Below are 19,169 nucleotides of genomic sequence, written 5' to 3'. Positions count from 1 at the left end.
ATAGGAAATGGAAATTCCCTTAATAATATAAGTTATGAATATTTATTACCCTATTTTTTACCTGAAAACGGAGTAATTCAATTAATTTTACTATTAATTTTTTAATACAGAATTAATATACTGCAAGATCCTAACTTTCCTTTAAGATGCCGCTGATAAAGATATCCCAGAGAGGGGATGTTCCTTACGCTGGACTGATGGACAGGTAAGGCACAGAGTGTGCTTCCTGGGCAACGGGCAGCCGGACAGGAAGTGGAGAGACTCCAGGGACTGCACCCATCGTGCTCTCGCCATGGAGCAGGGCTGGTCCCCCAGCAATCCCCTCGTGTTCTTTCCAAGACATGAAGCAGGAAGGAGCAGGAACACAGCTGAACCACATTCTCATCTGGAAAACTGACCTTGCAGCTTCTGGGCACAGCCAAGGCTTTTCCATTGCCTGAGGCCCACTTGTGAAGTAGTGAAGCCACCTCGGATCACTCAAGAATATTGTTAAAATACTGTGCAAATGCTAATGACAGAAGGCACCTGGAAACAGAGAAGCAACGCATCTTCCTCTGGCAGGATGTTTCTGGACTCAGAAAATTAACTTTGTCATTGAAATTCCAAAATAAATAATAATTAAGTTCTACTTGATATATAAATGTCAAGTAATTTTTTTTTTGTCATCGTGATTTGCATTTAAACTTGGAAATGTCAGACACTTGGCCCTGCTGCATTAGCAGAACGCTTCCCCCGCCCCGCTGACGGAACACCCGCTGCGGATTACCCAGCACATCATCAAGTAACCAAACACCATTCCAAGGGAGCCTCAAGGTCGATGCTTGCAAGGTGTACTCACTAATTTATGTTGATCAACTGGAGTGCTCAAAAGACTATTGTAATAATGCTCCAGTACATTTATATCAGCGTATTCAATCAACTGAAGTCATTCAACAAGAAGTTTCATAAAAAAGTGATTTTAGGGACTTTCCAATGGTTTGTCATAGCTCCTTCAAGGCCACCACAATGGCAAGAAGGCTCCCCCTCTATGTCCACGACTAAAGCAATACCCAACTGCGCTGTAAACATGGGAACCTCTGTTCAGGAAAGAGATGAAAACATTCAGAACAGCAAGCTTGGCTCTAAACCAGCTCTAAACCAGCTTGTCCCTCATTGCCACCCTCTGCCTCAGCTCAGTGACCTGTGAGGAGGCATCACAGCCCAGCCTGGCCTGACCATCTGCAGCAGTTCCTTCGACGGTGGCTGAGCTGGGCAGCACTAAAACCCCGTCACCAATATCAACCCTCTGCCGACAGCTGCAGCAGCACCAGCTCCCACGGGCACCGTCCAGCCGTGCCCGGAGCCCCCACGGCATCCATCCAGCAGTGGCTCCTCAGAGCACACTATACATCATCGTATTAGGAAACTCTGTGTGTGTCAGTGGTGCAATTAATTTTTATTAATTTTGTGAGATGAAATTAGTAGCACTCACAGCAGCAAACAAAGAACGGGGAGTGTTCCAGTTCAGTGCCAAATCGATGTCATTAATTCTGTAATACCAGGAGCCCTGATTGTAGCAACTCAGCATTTAACTCTTCCAATTAATTTTTATATTAAAAAAAAAAAAAATAGAAAACTAACTCAACAATTTCAGAAGGACCTTGAACTCCTGTCACAACTTTCCTTCTCCTGGGACATTCTTTCTTCCAAGTGTAAACACACAAGAGGAAGGTAAGGATATGTTAATCAGAAAATTGTTTTCATGCATTGCCTTTAGCAAACCAAACTCTTAAGATCATAAGATGGTGCTACAAAAACATTTATAATCTCGTATCTTTAATGATACGATGCAGCGCCAGACTAGTTAATGTGTTTTCTGACCCCTTAAAAGGCTTCTCTGGCAAAGGCTCAGCCAGAAATTGTTTTGAATTAATTCTGAAACTGAGATTACCAACCCAGAAAAGAACTTCCCTATTATTAACTGAATTACCTGCTGTTCTGCAGCCAAGGAGAGCCTCACAGCTGCCACCGGCAGGAAAGATCCATTCAGGGCCCTTCCACCACCTGGAGTGGCAGCTCCAGGTCTTGGAGAACCACTGAGAAAGCAATTGGCTTTGCCACATCTCCTTCCCCGGTGCTACACATTTTAATACGACAAGCAAATGCATTACTTACAGATGTCACAAAAATATACAGTCTGGGAGGAAAAAAACCCAAGAAGTAAAACAACACAGCTCTTTTTTCCCCATGTTTCATGGAAAGCAGTTCCTCTGTGCGCCCCACCTGCAGCTGCACTGCAGAGGTGCAGAGAAGGCCTCCACGTCCATCCTCTCCTCAGCTGGGTGCTGTGGAACACCTGGAATCAATCTGTGCTGTTTGTTAGGATGGCATCGCTCCCTGTGTCCCACTGTGACCTCTGTCCCTGCTCATGGCAGCAGGAGGTGATGCCAAACGTGGAGCACGCTGCTCCGGGCACCTGCGGCACTGGCCCCTGCAATGGATGGTGCTGGGATGCAGGATGCCAGAATAAGCTTTTCTCTCACCTGGGTCCCAGCAGGCTCCCTCCAATGACTCAGCCCTCTGCAATAGGAAAGGGGTGGATTGGGAAAAAGAAAAACAGCAAAAGCCCAGCAAGACCAGAAAGCAAGAGTCGTTCTCTGCGTTAGTATGGAGCCAGAACATAGCTGAAACAGCAGGAAAACATCCACAGCCAAAACTCCACGTCTGGGTTCCCAGGGGAGCGAGAAGTTAAACATTTATGGCAGCACGAAGAAGACATGACATTTACTGAATAATAAACTGCAAACATGTCTGTTAATGCAGCTTTTTGGGACCTCCTCACCATCAAACACTTAACCCCACCAAGGGAAACACCAGAACACAAACAATCCCCATGCCTGCCTGTGAACAGGCAGCACATGGTGGGGCTGGTGCTTTTTTATTTATTTAAAGTTAGAGGCAAGGGAGCTCTGTCAAGATAAACAGCCCGCGACCTTGCTCAGAGGCTTCAGATCCGCTCATCTGAACGGATACAATTAAATCCTGAGCAATCGGGTTAAAACTTTAACCTGCCAAGACTGTAGCTGTTCCATTTTTAATCAATCTGATTTCATTCAATAAAATGCTCATTAAGGCAATTAATGAGAGTTTGGTGTCACAAGCCATCAAACATGACTGGGAGTTTCCACTTGGTGGTCAAGGCATTGATCAGTGAGTCAAGTCATCAGCGCGAGAGAGTCAATGTGCTGAGCAGGAGAACATTACCTGGTTTTGGGGGAGGTTGTTAGCCACTCCTCATGCTTTTCAAACGTTATTAAATAAGCTGCAATTTCCTGAAAGAGAAATGCAGAAAGAAAACAGAGTTACTTGCATGGCTGTGTTGGGAACTGGAAAGTTTTATAACAGAGACACGGAGCCGCCTACCCCGGGCCAGGCTGCAGCTGAAATCAGGTTTTGACTGACAGAGCGCGCTCGGTAAATGTTCACATCCACGCCACCAAGGCCAGGCTTAAACAGGACAATGAAGAGTTGCAAATGAGGAAAGGCATTAACGTTTTCCAGCACAGAGAATTTGCTGGTAACTGTGGTGACCACGGCATCACCGCAAGCCCGGCGTGACGTCAGGAAGCAAAGGGGAGGGTAGCGACAATATGGACACGGGGAGCTAAATGAAATATTTATAAATAGAACAGCATCACTGCAGAGAGAATTACTGAATTATTAATCGTTGCCATAAAAAGCCAGCGGGTGACATCAACGTAAGTCATTGCTCCCACTTGCAGGAATGATACGGGCGATTACTTCCAGATCAGAACTGATTTGTTTGCAGGAAGTTATCGGCGCCGGCGAGATAATTCACGACAGTGCCTGTAAACAGGCCTGAGGAACGCGGGACAGACCTTCTTCCGTTTCCTGGGTACAAACCCGGGGTGGTCACAAGGTGGCAACTGTCACCATACCAGCAGTGTCCCGACATCTAGAGATGGCCACAGATTCCTGCGACTGTGCTGAAAATAAGCCCCTCCGATATACTCAGAAAAACGTAGGGGGTTGATGGTTGTCTTCCAGAAATTGCCTCCCGGCCCTCTCAGAGGGACCTGAATAACAAAAGCTGCACAAGTGAGGTCAGTGAAGCTGCCTTCAATGTACAAATGCCTCAAATCAGACCCCCAAACCAGGTGCAGTATCATCTCCACAGCCACCGCAGCAGAAGTGTCCCCAGGCTGTACCTCCCAAGAGCAGAACACACGCCAGCACCAGAGCTTTCCACCAGGAGAAGGATTTTTATTATTTTTTTTTTAGCTAGCTCTATATAAGGGCTGTCGCTTACAGTACCAAAGCTAAAAACCCCCACAATGCTCTCCAACCAGCTGGCCCAAGCATCTGCTAGAGCCACAAAATGCAATTATATTACTCCCAAACGAGACGTAAAAATATCTTGTTACCAATACTCTTGGTTTTAAGACTCATACTTAATGTCCTCTGGGCATTGCGGCGGTGCCAGATCTCCGTGTTATGTACTTTATTAGAGCTGTGTGAATGTCATATTAATGACTCCTGACCAACATGTTTACACTGCAAATAAATTCTCCTGGAATCCATCGATGCACCCCTTGTTTCCCAAGCCAGTCTCTGCAGGTTTAAGGGATCCCCATACAAGCAGATGATGAAGCAGTGGCACAAAGCTCCAAACACTCCTCTTTTTAATTTCTGGCTAATGGCTAATGGCTGAATAAAATTCAGTATCAAAGTAAGCCAATGCAGACCTCCACCACCGACACTGATGACCTTTCCCAATCCTCACACTTTCATAGCAGCTGCAGCTGAATCAGATCCAAGTGCTGAAATCTGGACGCTGCATGGCCAAAAAGGTCTAACCCCAGATTCCCAACAGGCCAAAACCACCAAAGAACTCTGTAACTAAAATTCTTCAGAAAATATGAAAAAATATCTCTGGGGTATTTTAAAGCCAGTGCAGTAATTCCACCAAAAGTGCTGCAATCAGCAGAGCTCTATTCCCAACCCATCCCACATTATGTGTCCTCAGCTCACTATGCTACGAACCAGTTTCACCTCATGCTGTACAGCAAGATGAGCTCTAGAGAGACTGAGGAACACTCGAGAGCTCCCTGCACATCCTCCCCAGCACCAGGCAAGCAGGCATTTACAGAAACCAACCCCTTCAATGCCGAGACAGTTTGGGGGATTCAGATTAGTCTGGGATTTTGCCTATTCCTACTAAAAATCAACTGCTGTAAGGAGAAATAAGCCATGTTTAACTTTTGTGGCTGAACAAATACATTGCTATGGCACAGAAACCCAAAGCATTTCATGTGAAGGAACTCAGCCTTACCCACGGCTCATTCACTCTGTTCCTTCCTGATGGCCCATGCCAGGCACATGGGAAATCCTAATCCCAAACCGTCACCAACTGGAGGAGCTGCAGCAACGAGAGGCTCCCACGTGAGGCAGAACATGGGTTTCCACGCTGCTGGCCTGGCCCAGCCTGCTCACGTTTGGGCAGAGGAAAGGCCAAGCTGCCAGTCAGTGCCACAGATACACACTGGGGAAGGAGGACGTGCTTCTCTGCTGCCAAACCCACTTAAACCCCATTCCTTGTATGTTCTGCTTTCTGTAACTACAACTTTGTGTAAGCTGTGCAGAGGAAAGTGCTCAGCCCAGCACTGGTGGTTGATCAGAAGTTTCCAGGAGATGCCTCTGCCCAGTGGCTCCCTGTCAGCATGGTGGGGCACGGGCAGGGCTGCTGACGAAGGGCTGGGGCTCAGCAGCTGCATGGGTTGAGCACCCTGCTGTCACACCAACACCCTTTTTCCGTTTGAAAAAACAGGGAAGAAATAGATTTATCACCAGAAGACACAAAGTCATTAAATAATTAAAAACAAAACTATGGCACAATAAAAGCCCTCTGATAAAACCCTGCATTTTAATGCGTGTTAATTCCCCTAATGATTCTTTCTGTGTCTCACAGGGTCAAATCAATGTCCTCACAAAAAAATCCAATTACATCCCATTCATCGTCTCTTTGGAGCAAGGCTATTGTTTGCTTTTGTCTCCTATCAAACCCTTTTCCCATTGCTTCTTGCCCGAGACTACAAACAAAAGGCAGCATGGCACCAGCAAGGTCAGATGAGACAGAGCCGGCTCTGAAACCCTGGCTGGTCCTGACTCCTCTGTGATTGCACAGCAAGTGACAGAAATCAAGGGATGCGTGCATGCAACACAAACGCTCTGTCCTCTCGCAGCACCACTCAGGCCAGGTGGCACTAGGTGGACCCCAAGGCCACCCAAGTTAATCTCCATGGGCAAGGGCACCACACACCATGGGAAGCAGCCCCTGAACCAGGATGTCCCACCCAGACCCACATCCCCTCAATCCCAGCTTTGAAATTAGCGTCAGCATAAAATGAGCAAGCACTGCTGGGAAAGGGTGAACCACTGAAAGCTGTGTGGATCCAGCTCCACTTCTGAGTGTGTCGGCCAATCCCGACAGCGCCTGCAGGACTGAGTCAAACACCCACAGGACACTGCTGAGAAAAACAGGCTTGACTGACCAGCTCAGGGAATCACCCATAAAGCAGTGAGATTACTGAACATTCAAATCACTCGAGTTATGCTTTATCCTAAACTTGGTCAGATAATTCTGCGGTTTAGTTTAGACTTGGTTGCTCGGGCTGAAAGCATTTTATCTAAGTGCGCATTTATTTTTATTTGGCACTTCCCTGTTTGTTTGGCACCAGGGAGCCACCAGCTGGGAAGCCCAGCAAGCTGCGTGAGACAGGACACACGCAGCTCCACCGTCTCCAGACAACTGCCACCAAGGATGTTCCCATTGCTCCCTCAGCCTCATGCCAGTTGTGGCACCGCTCAGCCTGCTGTTCCCAGCTCAGGCACCATGGCAGAGCCACCACACGCTCCCCACCCAATGCTACGTGACTGCAGCTCCTCAGACACTTCAATATTTAATGTCAGCACGTTAACGGCCCAGAGCTGTGGCACATGGGCGACCTGATCTCACCCGCCATGTCCCAGCTGCCACGGTGAGGACGAGTGGCAGCGCCGCAGCCAGTGGTGCGGGAACAGGGACAGCAGGGCAGAAGAAGCTCACTCAGAGCACTCAGTGCTGCCCAGCAGCTGCTGCAAAGCTGCTCGTCTTCGTGCACAGGAGCTGGAGAGGACATGGCCACAAAGCACAGAACAGACCGACGGGCAGGGATCCGACACCGGTGGTGTCAGAGAGGCCCATGACCCATCGTGCACACAGGAAAGCTGCCAGCTCTGCTCTGAGCTGAAGTGTTTGCAGTGAACACACACATTTTTTTGGAAGAAAAAGATTAAGTAATAAAAAACTCCGAAACTGACAATCAATGGGTTCCCTAAAGCCACAGATTGAGCGCTAGCTCCTTCCTCCCAGATCAACCCCCTCCAGGTCATCCTGCATCATCACAAGGTTATCAACAATTCCCACCTGACCTCTCAATAGAAAAAGAGAAACTGCAAGGGAGAAGGATTGAAGGATTCCCTAGGTCAAGCATCTCTGGTCACCATCTGGTCTCAAAGCAACATGTAATTCATTTAAAAAAAAACCAGTCTGAATTTCAAGTTATTACTTCGTATGAATTATACACACCCGAATTAATAAGCCTGAATCTATGCATGAGTTAGGAGAAAGCAGAAGAGTTTGTACTCATCCCTAGATTTAGACCACAGAGCTAATAAAGCTGCGATCTCTTAAGCAAGCACGTTTATTCTCTTAGGAATTCACCACATCCTCTCTGCTATAAAGACAAATTCCAGCCCATCACTTCCTTATCATCCTTCTGCTCTGAAATGAAAATCAAAATGCATGTTGACTATGGACCATCTTCTCAGCTGGGATTGAGCCATTTTCATTTTCTACCCATCCCTGCTCTCAAAGCCATTAATATCCTGAATATCGCAACTACAAACTGCTCCGAACACCACACAGAGCGGGCTCACACCACCTTGTTCAGCATCACGGAAACAAAAATCCCAATCCCATTGCATTTGTCCAGTTGTTTGGCCTAAACCAGCAACACTATCAGAGGGATACTGCTCATGAGCTGGGTGAAACAAGGAGCAGGAGAAGGGCAAAGCAAGCCCGCAAGTGTCCAGCAGGGACAGGAAGGTGACTGCGGGCTGACAACACCTGTCAGCGACAAAACACTCCTACACCAAAATGTTTCACTGCCATTGCAGGCAGGACTTGGTTTGGTCTTGAGGCGTTACCTGTCCACAACTTCTCAAAGCAGAAACATTGATCTGACTATGCTGAGGCTGAGAAGGGGATAAAGCTCAAATATTTCTGCTGTTTTGGTGACAATCTGCATCAGCAGCACAAGCTGTGACTAGGGGTCAGAGGTTGCCCAGGGCTGCCCAGCCAGAGCACGTGTCAGGACAGACTTGCATGGATTTGGTTTTCCAACTCATGCCATGAATTTCCTGCGAAGTGAAGAGGCATTTATTCATACCTGTGAAAATACCACAGACTAGCTTAAGCCAGACCCCTGGTCTGTTACCCTAATGGATGAAAAACCCACCATTTTGGGGCCCAAAACGTTGCCTTCCCTTGGTTTGCAGAGAGCAGGAGACAGCCCACAGCCCACTGGCTGTTGCTGTCTCCCTTGCCCAGCCAGCCTGGCTGAGCTCATCTCTAGAGGAAAAGGCCTGAGGGCAGCCCTGGCAGCACTGTCTGATGCCACAGGACACTAAAGCCACCGAGTGGGAAATGCCTGCGGTTTGGGAGATGCTCGCCTTGGTTCCCTGCATGGCAGTAAGCGGCGGGATCGCAGGAGGGGGGATGTTTTCATTAATAATGGTGTCTCACCAACCATCTGCTAAAGGTCCACACTATTAATTTAACAGGAAAAAAAAGGAATAGATTACTCTACAGTTTTCAATTAAAGTACATGATGCCTTCAAACTGCAACCTTAATTAGATATTATAGGGTGACATTTAGGAATCCTGAGCTGTGATGGTTGATCAAGTCACTTGACTGCGACGGTGTTCCGCAGCACTGCTGGGGCCTCGCGCACCCAGCACCATCAGGAGAACTGTCTGTCCTCAGATTCCAGGGCTGGAGCAGCTCAGACACACTCCTGGGGTTAAAGAAGCGCAAGGGTGAAACCCATGGCAGCCTGGGCTCAACAAAAAAACAGCTGCAAACTTACAGAGAGGGGCAGAAGAAAGGGGGAAAAGTAAACAAAGGGAAAAAAAGAAAAGTAGCAAATGGCCAACTCAAACACTTTATTTTCAGGGTTAAACCTGGTATGAAAAAACTAGATTTGGACATGAAATAATTTGCTCTAGAACACATGAAAAGGAGAAGGAAAAAAACCCCAATCAAGAGCACAAGTAGTGACTAACAGGCACCGGAGCTGAATGAGATCTGCTCAGCTCCTTCACCTGCCAAACACACAGACAAGAGCAAACTGAGACACGCAGTGGGTCTTTAGAACAGCAAGAGCACACTTGGGCACAACCCCCCTAGCCATGGCTGCCCTGAACCACTCAGTCACAAGTAAGAGCAAAGTCAGCCCTCCCATCAGTCTGTGCCTAATAGGATTAGGATGGATTTTATCTTCCATTTAGGCCCCACACTGAGGGACAGTTAGTAAAACAGAGCAGTAACAAATAATGCCCAATCTTGAGTTCCTGGAAAACACCCATAGGTCATTATGTGATTTTTTTTTTTTTCTTTGAAATGACCTTGGACTAAACCCTGTGATTTAAAGAACCATGAACACTGGCATCCTGCTGGCACTGCTGGTTCAGTTCACTTGTCCTCTGCAGCCTGAAAAAGGCAAATATGCAGTGGGGAAAAAAAAAAAATTCACTAAGATCCCTGTGTTTACAATGCATTAATTACAGCATAATAGCAAAAACCTCAATTATTTTACACAATTCAAACACTCACGTGGCTTGAAGATGCCGAAGCACATTCCCCTGCTCCAGAGTGGGCATGCGACACCAGAGATGCTGCCCTGCTCTCAACTCCCACAGAAACCAAGAGGAACATGGAATTTTCTGCAGCTCTCCTCCAAGTGGCAAAGTCCAACTGCAAGATGGGGAATGGAGCAGATCCCCTGTGAAGCTGCCCATGCTGTGACCTCCCCACAGCCCGGCCGATCCCTCCCGCTGGAGGGGGACACACCAGCCCCGATCTCGGCAGCGGGGCCGCTGGGCCCAATGAGGTGAGAACACCAGTGCCTGCTCCATTCCCTTTCTCTTGCACGGAGACAGCAGCAAGCCCTTCCAAAGCCCTTCCAACACAACGATCATTAAAAGGGCAATATCCCTAGAAATTGCCCCTTCATGCATATTCCTCACTCCCATATGCCCTGACATTATTATGTGCCACAGTCCTGCAGAACTGTCTTTTCAGCATGTTTTTGCATTATGCCTAATTCTGTCAGAGTTTTTCACTCCTGCGTAACAACAGCTCAATGCAGAGTCAGATATAAATCTGGCTTAAGAGACTCTCACCAGGAATTCATTTAAAACTGTAAATGTTAAAATATTCTATTGCTGATTTATGGCATTTTCTTATTTCAAACAGAATTAAAATCCTTCTTAAAAGATACATATTCAATCATGATAAAAGCTACATTCAAATGATGCTGCTGGTCAGACTGAGAGCCACAAAGCACAGAAATCTGGGAATAGCAGGGGAATCCAGGAACAGCAGGGCCTGGGACATTTTTACTGGTTCGACCAATGCTCTGCTATCATGCCACCACCTCAGTCTCACATCTTAATTAGTGCAAAAGGGAGTCCGTCCTGGATGCTGCTGCTTCCATGCTCCATCAATCGCACTTCAGCCCAAGCACAAGAATCTCTTTTCCTGAAGATCCAGTTGAACAGAGGAGCTGCTGCACCTGAAGTCATTACTGAACGGGTTTATTCGTTTCCCATTGTTTACACTGAAGGCTCTCCCAGCTCTGTCAATACCACACAAGTGTCCTGTATCATTGTGCAAACAACATTTAGCATTAAAAAAAATTACCAATGCTACTCATTATCATCATTCCTATAAGAATTGTTCATGTTTTGCATTCGTGAACAGAGAACGTGGCAGAGCCTTGAGCCGCACAGCACAGCCCTGTACCCAAGCATGGCCAGGCTGATGAAAACTCAGTGTTTGGAATGAACCTGTGCAGCACCAGTACAATTCACGAAGAGGTTTTAAGCATTCAAGATGCCAAAAGAACCACAGCCTATGAGAGGCTCATGGCTTCTGGCTGTCTTTCCTGGAGGCACATTGCCTGACCTGTACAGGAGTCCCTAACCTCATGCTGCTCCACTGAAATAAAAAATCTAAATGGAAGGACCAATATCAAATACAAGAGTAAACAAGCAGAAGCAGCCAGAAAAAGCATTATTCAGCTATTTATATAATTAATTGTTCATTATTCAGAAGCCATAGAGCTTCTGAAAGCCAGGACGCTCTGCACTGTTCTGCGGGAGATGACTCTGACACCTCAGAGAGTGTTTCTGTCCCAGGCCCAGCTCAGGCCCAAGCCAGTCGTTCTGATGTTCCCAGCTCCTGGCTGCTGCTGCTGGATTGGTTGGTTTTGGTGAGGGTTTTTTTAGGGGGGGGGTTTTCCTCCCCAAATCTTCCCTGGTAAATTCAGAGTCACAGAATATTCTGAGTTGGAAGAGACCCACAAGGATCATCAAATCAAATTCATAACTGTATGACCCACTGGGGATTGAGCCTGTGAGCCTGGCATTATTCACAGCATGCTTTAACCAAATGAGCTGATCTCAGGGTCACTTTGATGGATTCTTCACAAAATCGGGAACAAGCCCAGTTTCTGGAGGCAGCTCCCAAGTGCTGATCAGCTCCAGTGAACTCATGATGCTCACAGCTGTCATCAAACCATCCTCTCTTCCATGGGGGCATGAAAGGGGAAATATTTCTGCCCCACATCAGGATCCAGCCATGACAATTAACCAGGGCCTGTGGCCTGGGGGGCACAGCAGATCTGCCCTCAGAGTGGTTGGCAGTTGCCAGCTGGCTCCCATCTGTGGAAACTGCCCCTCTGACCTGGAATTATCATATGTGTTGGCACTGAAAGGAAACAACCATAAAAACAGAGCAGCATGAGGGAACTGTAAATTCTTTGTGAGTTATTTTCAGACTTCTGAAAGTTTAGTTAATCCTCGCTTTTGAGAAAATACATTTTAAAAAAAAGGACAAGGGAAAAAAAATGACCAGAAAAAAGGATGTTGCTTGTGTGAAAAAGCCATTTCCCATTCTGAGCAGTGCCAGACCAGCAAACTGCCCAAACTGTCCCGGATTCCCTGCATTTCTCCTTGGAAAGGGGTTGACCAGAAGGCTGGTGAAAGGCAGAGCCAATGCCATGTCACTCCTGTGACCTCTGGACTGCCAGCAACACGGAACATTGCTACAGGCTGTGCTGGGGCTGCTGTGTCCTTTCTCACAGAAAAGAGCCGACAGAGAGCATGGATGCTGCTTTCCAAAGGTTAAGCATCACAGGCAATTTCATGCTCTTTATATTTCTAAGTGGTTGATTTTTGGTTGTTTTTTTTAAATAATCATAAATCCCAACATCTGCTCCCAGGGCGGGAGCCCTTTGGCTCTGTGCTCAGCCAGGGAAGGGAACGTGGCTGCTAGTGGCTGCTGCAGATGTTATTTTTAGTGAGACAGCTATTTACCAGCTCCATTCCCAGAGGGAATTCAGGGAGTAAAAGGGATGCTGATGCATTTCTTACTAAATATAGGAAAGGGGGCGAGCCACCACACGTAGCGTGGCTGCAGCTTTCTGCTCCCGCCAGGAGCTGGCCTCAGCGAGGGGGATGTGGCCCCAGTGGTACCTGACACCACAGTGGGGCCGCCCCAGCATAGGCTCCCCATTCACCACATTCTAACCTTCAAGCTGGTGTTTGGAAAAAGCTTTTTAAAAACAGCTCTATAACTAATTGGCTTCACTTTGAAGCCCTGATCCTGTAATGAATGGCTCCCGAAATCAAACAAAGCATTTTCAACACCAACAAAATTGCCTGTTATGAAAGCAGAACATTTTTGGGGTAATATTGACTTTAACGCTCTGTCAAGGCACATTGACAGCAGGATGAAAACAGCCCTCCCTCTGCTCAGGCAGCCCAAATCCAGCTGCTGAAAGGGGACCCTGAACACTTGTGCCAGGCTGTGCTTCACATCCCCAGGAGTGGGATAATTTCATATTAGTTTAAAAATATATACCTCTAAAATAATTAAAATCTTGCAGATCAAAGAAAGGGATGTGTTTCAGAATTACTCTGCTCTTCTCTGGTTTTAAGCCTTTAAAGTTCTGGAGAGGCAATTTTGACATCCAGGAGCTTTGCAGCCCCAGACAGATGGGGATTCCTGGTCGAACTCCTTTTATATTTCCTTTATTGCTTCATATTTACCAATGACCTGGAAGCGAGCAGTGTGAAGGTGCCACTTGAACATGACAGAAGGCATTTCCGAGTGAGGCTCAGACAGGCTGGAAAACCAGCCCAGAGCCCTGAACAAACTGCAAACTGGGCAAATGATTGACACAACACAGAATGCGTGGGATGCAAAAACCACAAAGTAATGGGGACTGGAAGAGCAAGATGCATTATTCATCCAACCTGTGAGGGTCAGTGTTAATGGCATCACCACTGGGTAAGTGAGGGCATCAGGGCATCAGGGCACAGCACGATGGGACACCTTGGATGTACCTGCATCACTGTGAGCCACACCAGTCACCCCAGATCCCCTCTGTGCTCCCCAGGGCTGCTACTCTGGGCAACCACCCAAACCCCACCCACAGGATACAGAAAGACCTATACATCTGTAAATCTATAAATCTATATACAGATACTCAAACACGCACTCCTTGGGACACTTCATCTCCCTCTACAGTTTCCTGAAGGGCGACCACTTACAGAGCAGAAGAAAAAGAGTTTAATGAATTAAAGTGCACTAAAGTTAGGGAACACTAATGAAGTCACACCTTAATTGGGTATAATTGAGAATCCAGCACTGCCACTGTTTGGATTATGAACTGCAATTTCGGGTCACATGGAAATTAGCAGCTACCTCCTCCCACGGCAACCTGCTGAGAATGAAGTGCTGGTCACCCAACACCTGTTTCATTTCAGCTCTCTCTGTTTCTAAGGGGGAAAGCACCAAGGTTCCCCCCTTATTTCCCATTCCTGAGGCTTTCACTGCCTTACTTGGCCCTGATTTACCCAGCAACCATCCGATCAGTGCCAGCTCAGGGATGCCTCTCTCGAGGACACCACAGGCAGGCTCAGACTCCCCGAGAGCAGCCCAGCCACAACTCTGGAGGGGCCAGCAGTGCTGAACGTGCTGGGCGTACAGGGATGGCATCCAGACACCAGCATGCCACAAGGGACAGCCTGGCAGGCCCATCCCAGGGATGGGCTTTGTGCCAGTCCCAGCTATACTCTGGGAGTATTTCGGAACAGGGCAGCTCCCAGGCCCTGCGCATCGTGCTGCCAAGAGGAGTCTCTGGCATGTGCAGACAGCTTCTTGTCTGCACTTAAAATACTATTTGATTAAAAAAAAAAAGAGAAAAGAAAAAGGAAACAAATCGTGTTTTGTGGGACTGGGCGCATCAAGAGCAGAAATGGCAGCAGAAGCGACGCTCGCCCGACCCACGCTGCCAAGCTGAAAACACTTCGGCTGTGCCTGCACATGCCCTTGCCTTCAGCTGTGCCTGCACATGCCCTTGCCTTCAGCTGGTGTGGCTCCTGTTTGCTTGGCTCCAAATGGGGAGGAAAAATGCCATTGCCTCAGTGCCTACCCTGGAGCACAGGTGAAGAGGAAAGGCTGCGCTGTTCCAGATACACAAAGAGTACACAGAAGTAGAAAAACGTCATCCCATCGCTTAATGTATGCAAATTATGTTAAATATTTCATTCATTAAATGGCTCTGGTTATTACTGAATTGTACCTTAAGCTGTTCAGAAAGTTCATTCTTCTTGCACTTGCTCAGTAACATGAAATAACTGACTGAAATGAATATTTTACAGTTTGTGCAGACAGAACATTTATTAACAATTCCTTCCCTCTCAGAGTCCCACTCCTAAGCAGGTTTCAGGCACCGTGTGACTTAAATAATCCAGAGGGAATGAATTTTGGTTTATTTTTAAAAGTTTGGTTTATTCCCAGTTTGGAAGAGTCCAACAACCTAGGAAGACCTAAACACAATCCTCCTGGGAGAGAGGAACAGCCACAGAGCTCTTTCCCAAAAGTCAGTGGGAGGAGCTGGGGGAGAGGAAAGTAGCCACAGAATTTGGGGATTTTCCTTACTCTGAGCCCAGTCAGAGAGCTCCACTGTTTGCAGGGAAACAGCTCCTGCAATAGCCCATAACGTGCCACGGGTCCTCCGGGATTTCGTACGAGTAATGTGAAGTGACAGGGCTCTGGCTCCCGCCATCCCCAGTCCCCACCATCCCCGGGCCAGCCAGACAAGGGGGAAAGGGCCACTACAGGCGGCTCCAGCTGCTTCCAGCCTCACCAACAGCCCAGGCAGCAGCGTCCTCACCCATGGCAGCAAGGTCATCACCAGTTCCAGTTAGGGGAGCAGGTCCCAATTAACCCCCCAGCACATTCCAGCAGTTCCCAGCCCCATGGCCCAGCACACAGACCCCCGCTCCTTGGGGCGAGGGCAGTACACAGCATACCCCAACACATGCCCAGAAGACTGGCATCACACAGGCAGCTGAGGAGTAACACAGGCATCCTCCACCACCCTCCATGGCACCGCCTCCCACCACGTCTCCAGATGACTTTCCCTTTCGCACGCCATGGGCAGCTCCCAGGGAAAACCCACTGGGCTTCAATCCAGCTCCTAACACGGTGTGGCAGCCACGTCTATACAAACTTCCAGGCTTAGAGGAGACAGATGGATAAAAATAATTATCACTGGAATGGTGGCTCCAGTATCTAAGTCAGTCCCTGGCCAGTGACCCGGGAAAGGCAGCTCCCTCTGGCAGAAGCGTGTCCCTGGGACGGAGGTTTACAGCCTCAGCTGAGCAGACACCCTGCAATGTCTCATCAATCTCGGCTGGGAAAAACCGTTCCATTTCCAACGGGAATATGCAAACCAGGCTCCGCACTGTAAATCTTCCTTTGCGGCGCTAAGGAGATAAGTAGGACCTATTAACCTCCCATGTTATTTCCAACTTCATTATTGGAGCTGACACAGGGAGAGCACACGGTGACGGCTCTTTTTGGCAGAGTGCATGTAAATCGCTTTCTCAAAGGAAATTACTTCTCTGGGCTGAATGTTATTAATCTAAATTCTCCCTTAGTCAAATTGTTGCCCGTAATAAATATGGAACAGGTTGCTACGCTCATCTCCGAGGGCATCCTAATCCAGCTGTAGGTTTTCCCCTCAATTTGAAGGAGCTGCCAAGAAGCTCCTCTGTGAGAGCAGCCTTCACCCCAGGATGGGACCATCCACCCCAACGTTGCCCAGTGTGTGAGCACCCTGTGATTTCATAATGAAGATGTATTTTGACACTGCCAACATCGCATGCTCCAGCAGTGAAGTGTGAGCAGGAGCAAGCCAGGGCCTGCTGAGGCTGGGGAAGGGACACAAGGCATGTCCTTTTCCTTCAACATGATGTGGTGGCCTTCCACAGCCAACATCTTTCATGGCTGATGCTTCATTTATGTCAATTGTGGTACTGTTAAAGCAGCTCAACTTACAGTGCCTAGGAGTTTATGCTCTTTCCCATTGGACGTATACTTGATATCCTCCTTGTGCAACTAATAAACCCCGGAGTTTAAGCACAAACAGATCAAAAACCCCATAAAAACCAGATCCAAATCCAAACTGAACTTTGCCAGAGATGCAGGTAGGAATTTTATTTGCATGGTATTCGTTCCTTTTACTGAAAACCAGCTCCTTACTAGTAAAGATTTTCACAGAAATCCTCACAGAACACCTCTCCACAAAAAGCTAGGATCCCTTCTGCTCAAAGGCACACCCCAGGTACGAAGCAGATTCAGAACACTATAAATTCAGTGGCACACACAGCCCTTCTCCTCATTTGTTACCAGCCAAGTGTGAAAATGTTAATGAAGGCAGCTGTAATAATCTACGGGAATTTCCCAATTAAGATTTCGTTCACGTCCACCAGCTCCCGCTCCAGCGCAGCCCTTGAGCATCCCCCCTTCCACCCAACAGCAGCCATAATTGCCGGGCTCCATCCAGGCACCCTCACCCAGCCACCCCGATGAGGGAAATCACTGCCACTCTATTAACTCCAACTTCTATTGCATATATTCCTAGAAGAAAATGAACGCAGTGAGACTTTAAGTGTGTACCTACCCCCCTACATGAGTATGTTTGAAATATCAACACGCTGACAGCACTGAGTCAGGCAATACCATGGCAGCCGCTTTTACTGAGAAAGAAAAAAAAAATTTTAAATTAAGTTTTGGGGGTGGCTTATGGCAGCCCTGGCTCGTGGGAAGCTGATGCCTTCCTGGTTCAGCAAGGCAAACCCTGGGAGCCTGTCTGGGTGTCGGGAGTACATCTCTCTCCTAGCAGAGCAGAAGGGAAAGAGACTTCATGATAAAATGAAGGCATTCTCGCAAATAAATTACTTTTCTACCACAGTCGTGTGATTTTTAATTTTCCTCTAATTTCAGGACTGCAGTACTGATATAAAACCCCTCTAAGTGTTTTAGGGAGATGGTAATGGTCCTATACTAAAATAATTCAACCAACACTATAATTTTAGTACCACTATCAAAATGAAATAATGGCTGTTTACTGTGTTACACCTTTCAAATGACCTTCATTTGAATACAAATTGTGGCTTCAAACTCTAAAAGCCGCTCCATTTCAGGAGGCAGCAAATTGAGGATGTTTACCCGGGATTTACTCTGCCAGCAGACTCCTCAGCATAACCACAAAGGCCAAATGTTTTTGAGGGGTTCTTTTCCTCTGAAGTTGCCTAAGACTAGCCTAGAGGACCCACCTGGATCTGATGAGAAGCCCGAGACACAGCCCTTCACTCTGCTCCAAGCACAACGGGAATCACACATTCTGTTTTATGTGGAAATACTTACTGGTGATGAAACTGTTCACTCACAGCTCACTCCCTCCCAACCACCTCACCCCAGACAAAGAACAAAGATTACTCTGCCAATAATCAAGTACCCAGATGAGAGGAAGAGGTGGATGGGTCCCATCTCAATCTGGGCCTTGAAAACACTTTATTTGATTTAATTCTTTTAAGGTTAGGCTCTGTCTGCCCATCACAGGTTCTCGCACTGGTTTTGGGGACCCCGTGCAGCCACCTCTGCCCAGAGAAGCTGTGGGTGCCCTGGCTGTGGGGAGCCCCTTGGCATGGACCTGGGTAGCCGTGTACAAGTGCTGTTCCCAACTCCCGGGGCTGTGTCGCATTCGCAGCTCAGCCCACGCAGCCAGAGCGGGGGCAGTCACAGGCGAGGATCTGCAGAAAAAATTTCACTACAGACATTTGCTGATATTCACTCATCCACCTGGGAACCCCAGTCTATCACCAGCTATTCCACTCTAATAATGAATTTCTGCCCTTTCATCAACATTAGTCAGAACAAGCTCTGAGAAAATTCCCATTTGGTGCCAGGAATATAACAGAAAACATTGACATGAATGGCAGCAAGCAAAGCCAAGCAGTGTGCCCAGCGCAAGGCAGCACAAGCTGCTGCCACCCAAACCTGAGCCCTTCCAAGATCATTCATAAGCGGGATAAAAAAGTATGATAAAAAGTTTCTCTGTAAGGCGCCAGAAGTTGTGCTACAAACTCCCTTCCTGTGGGCACCGAAGGGCCATGATCCCACAAGGATACTCCATGTTCAGGCGCACTCCCTTCTCTTCCCCAGTTCCCAAACAAACCAATGGTGATCCAGGCACCAGGCTGAGTGCAGCTTTTGCTGCTGCTCACAACAAAAGTGCTAGAGTGGGAAAATCCCACATGCCGAAAATACAGAGCGTCTGTAAACACTCCCGTTCTGAGACACCTACGTGTAATTACTCACGACGAGTGAGGAGGAGGAAGAAAAACCCCCTTTTTGTTTTACTCTTCTCTGTGCATAGAAGCTATTTGCAAGAGAAGCCCTGGCCAGCCAGCATCTCTGGAGGGGAAG

The 19,169-nt window shown here is 47.6% G+C and overlaps 1 protein-coding gene across 10 annotated transcripts in view; it reads right to left on the bottom strand.

The window, feature by feature from the left end:
• The window catches only part of CAMTA1 (calmodulin binding transcription activator 1), a 235,320-nt gene that overhangs the window by 169,858 nt on the left and 46,293 nt on the right, over nt 1-19,169 (bottom strand). For all 10 annotated transcript variants that reach the window (XM_032131753.1, XM_032131752.1, XM_032131756.1 and 7 more), the window contains one exon: nt 3,244-3,311. In XM_032131753.1, the coding sequence (XP_031987644.1) occupies nt 3,244-3,311 (68 nt within the window). The remainder of the gene's footprint in view (nt 1-3,243; nt 3,312-19,169) is intronic.

The sequence above is a fragment of the Corvus moneduloides genome, chromosome 22 (genome assembly GCF_009650955.1).
Source record: "Corvus moneduloides isolate bCorMon1 chromosome 22, bCorMon1.pri, whole genome shotgun sequence".
In the NCBI taxonomy this organism is placed as follows: domain Eukaryota; kingdom Metazoa; phylum Chordata; class Aves; order Passeriformes; family Corvidae; genus Corvus; species Corvus moneduloides.
This window is presented reverse-complemented; position numbering and strand designations above follow the sequence as displayed.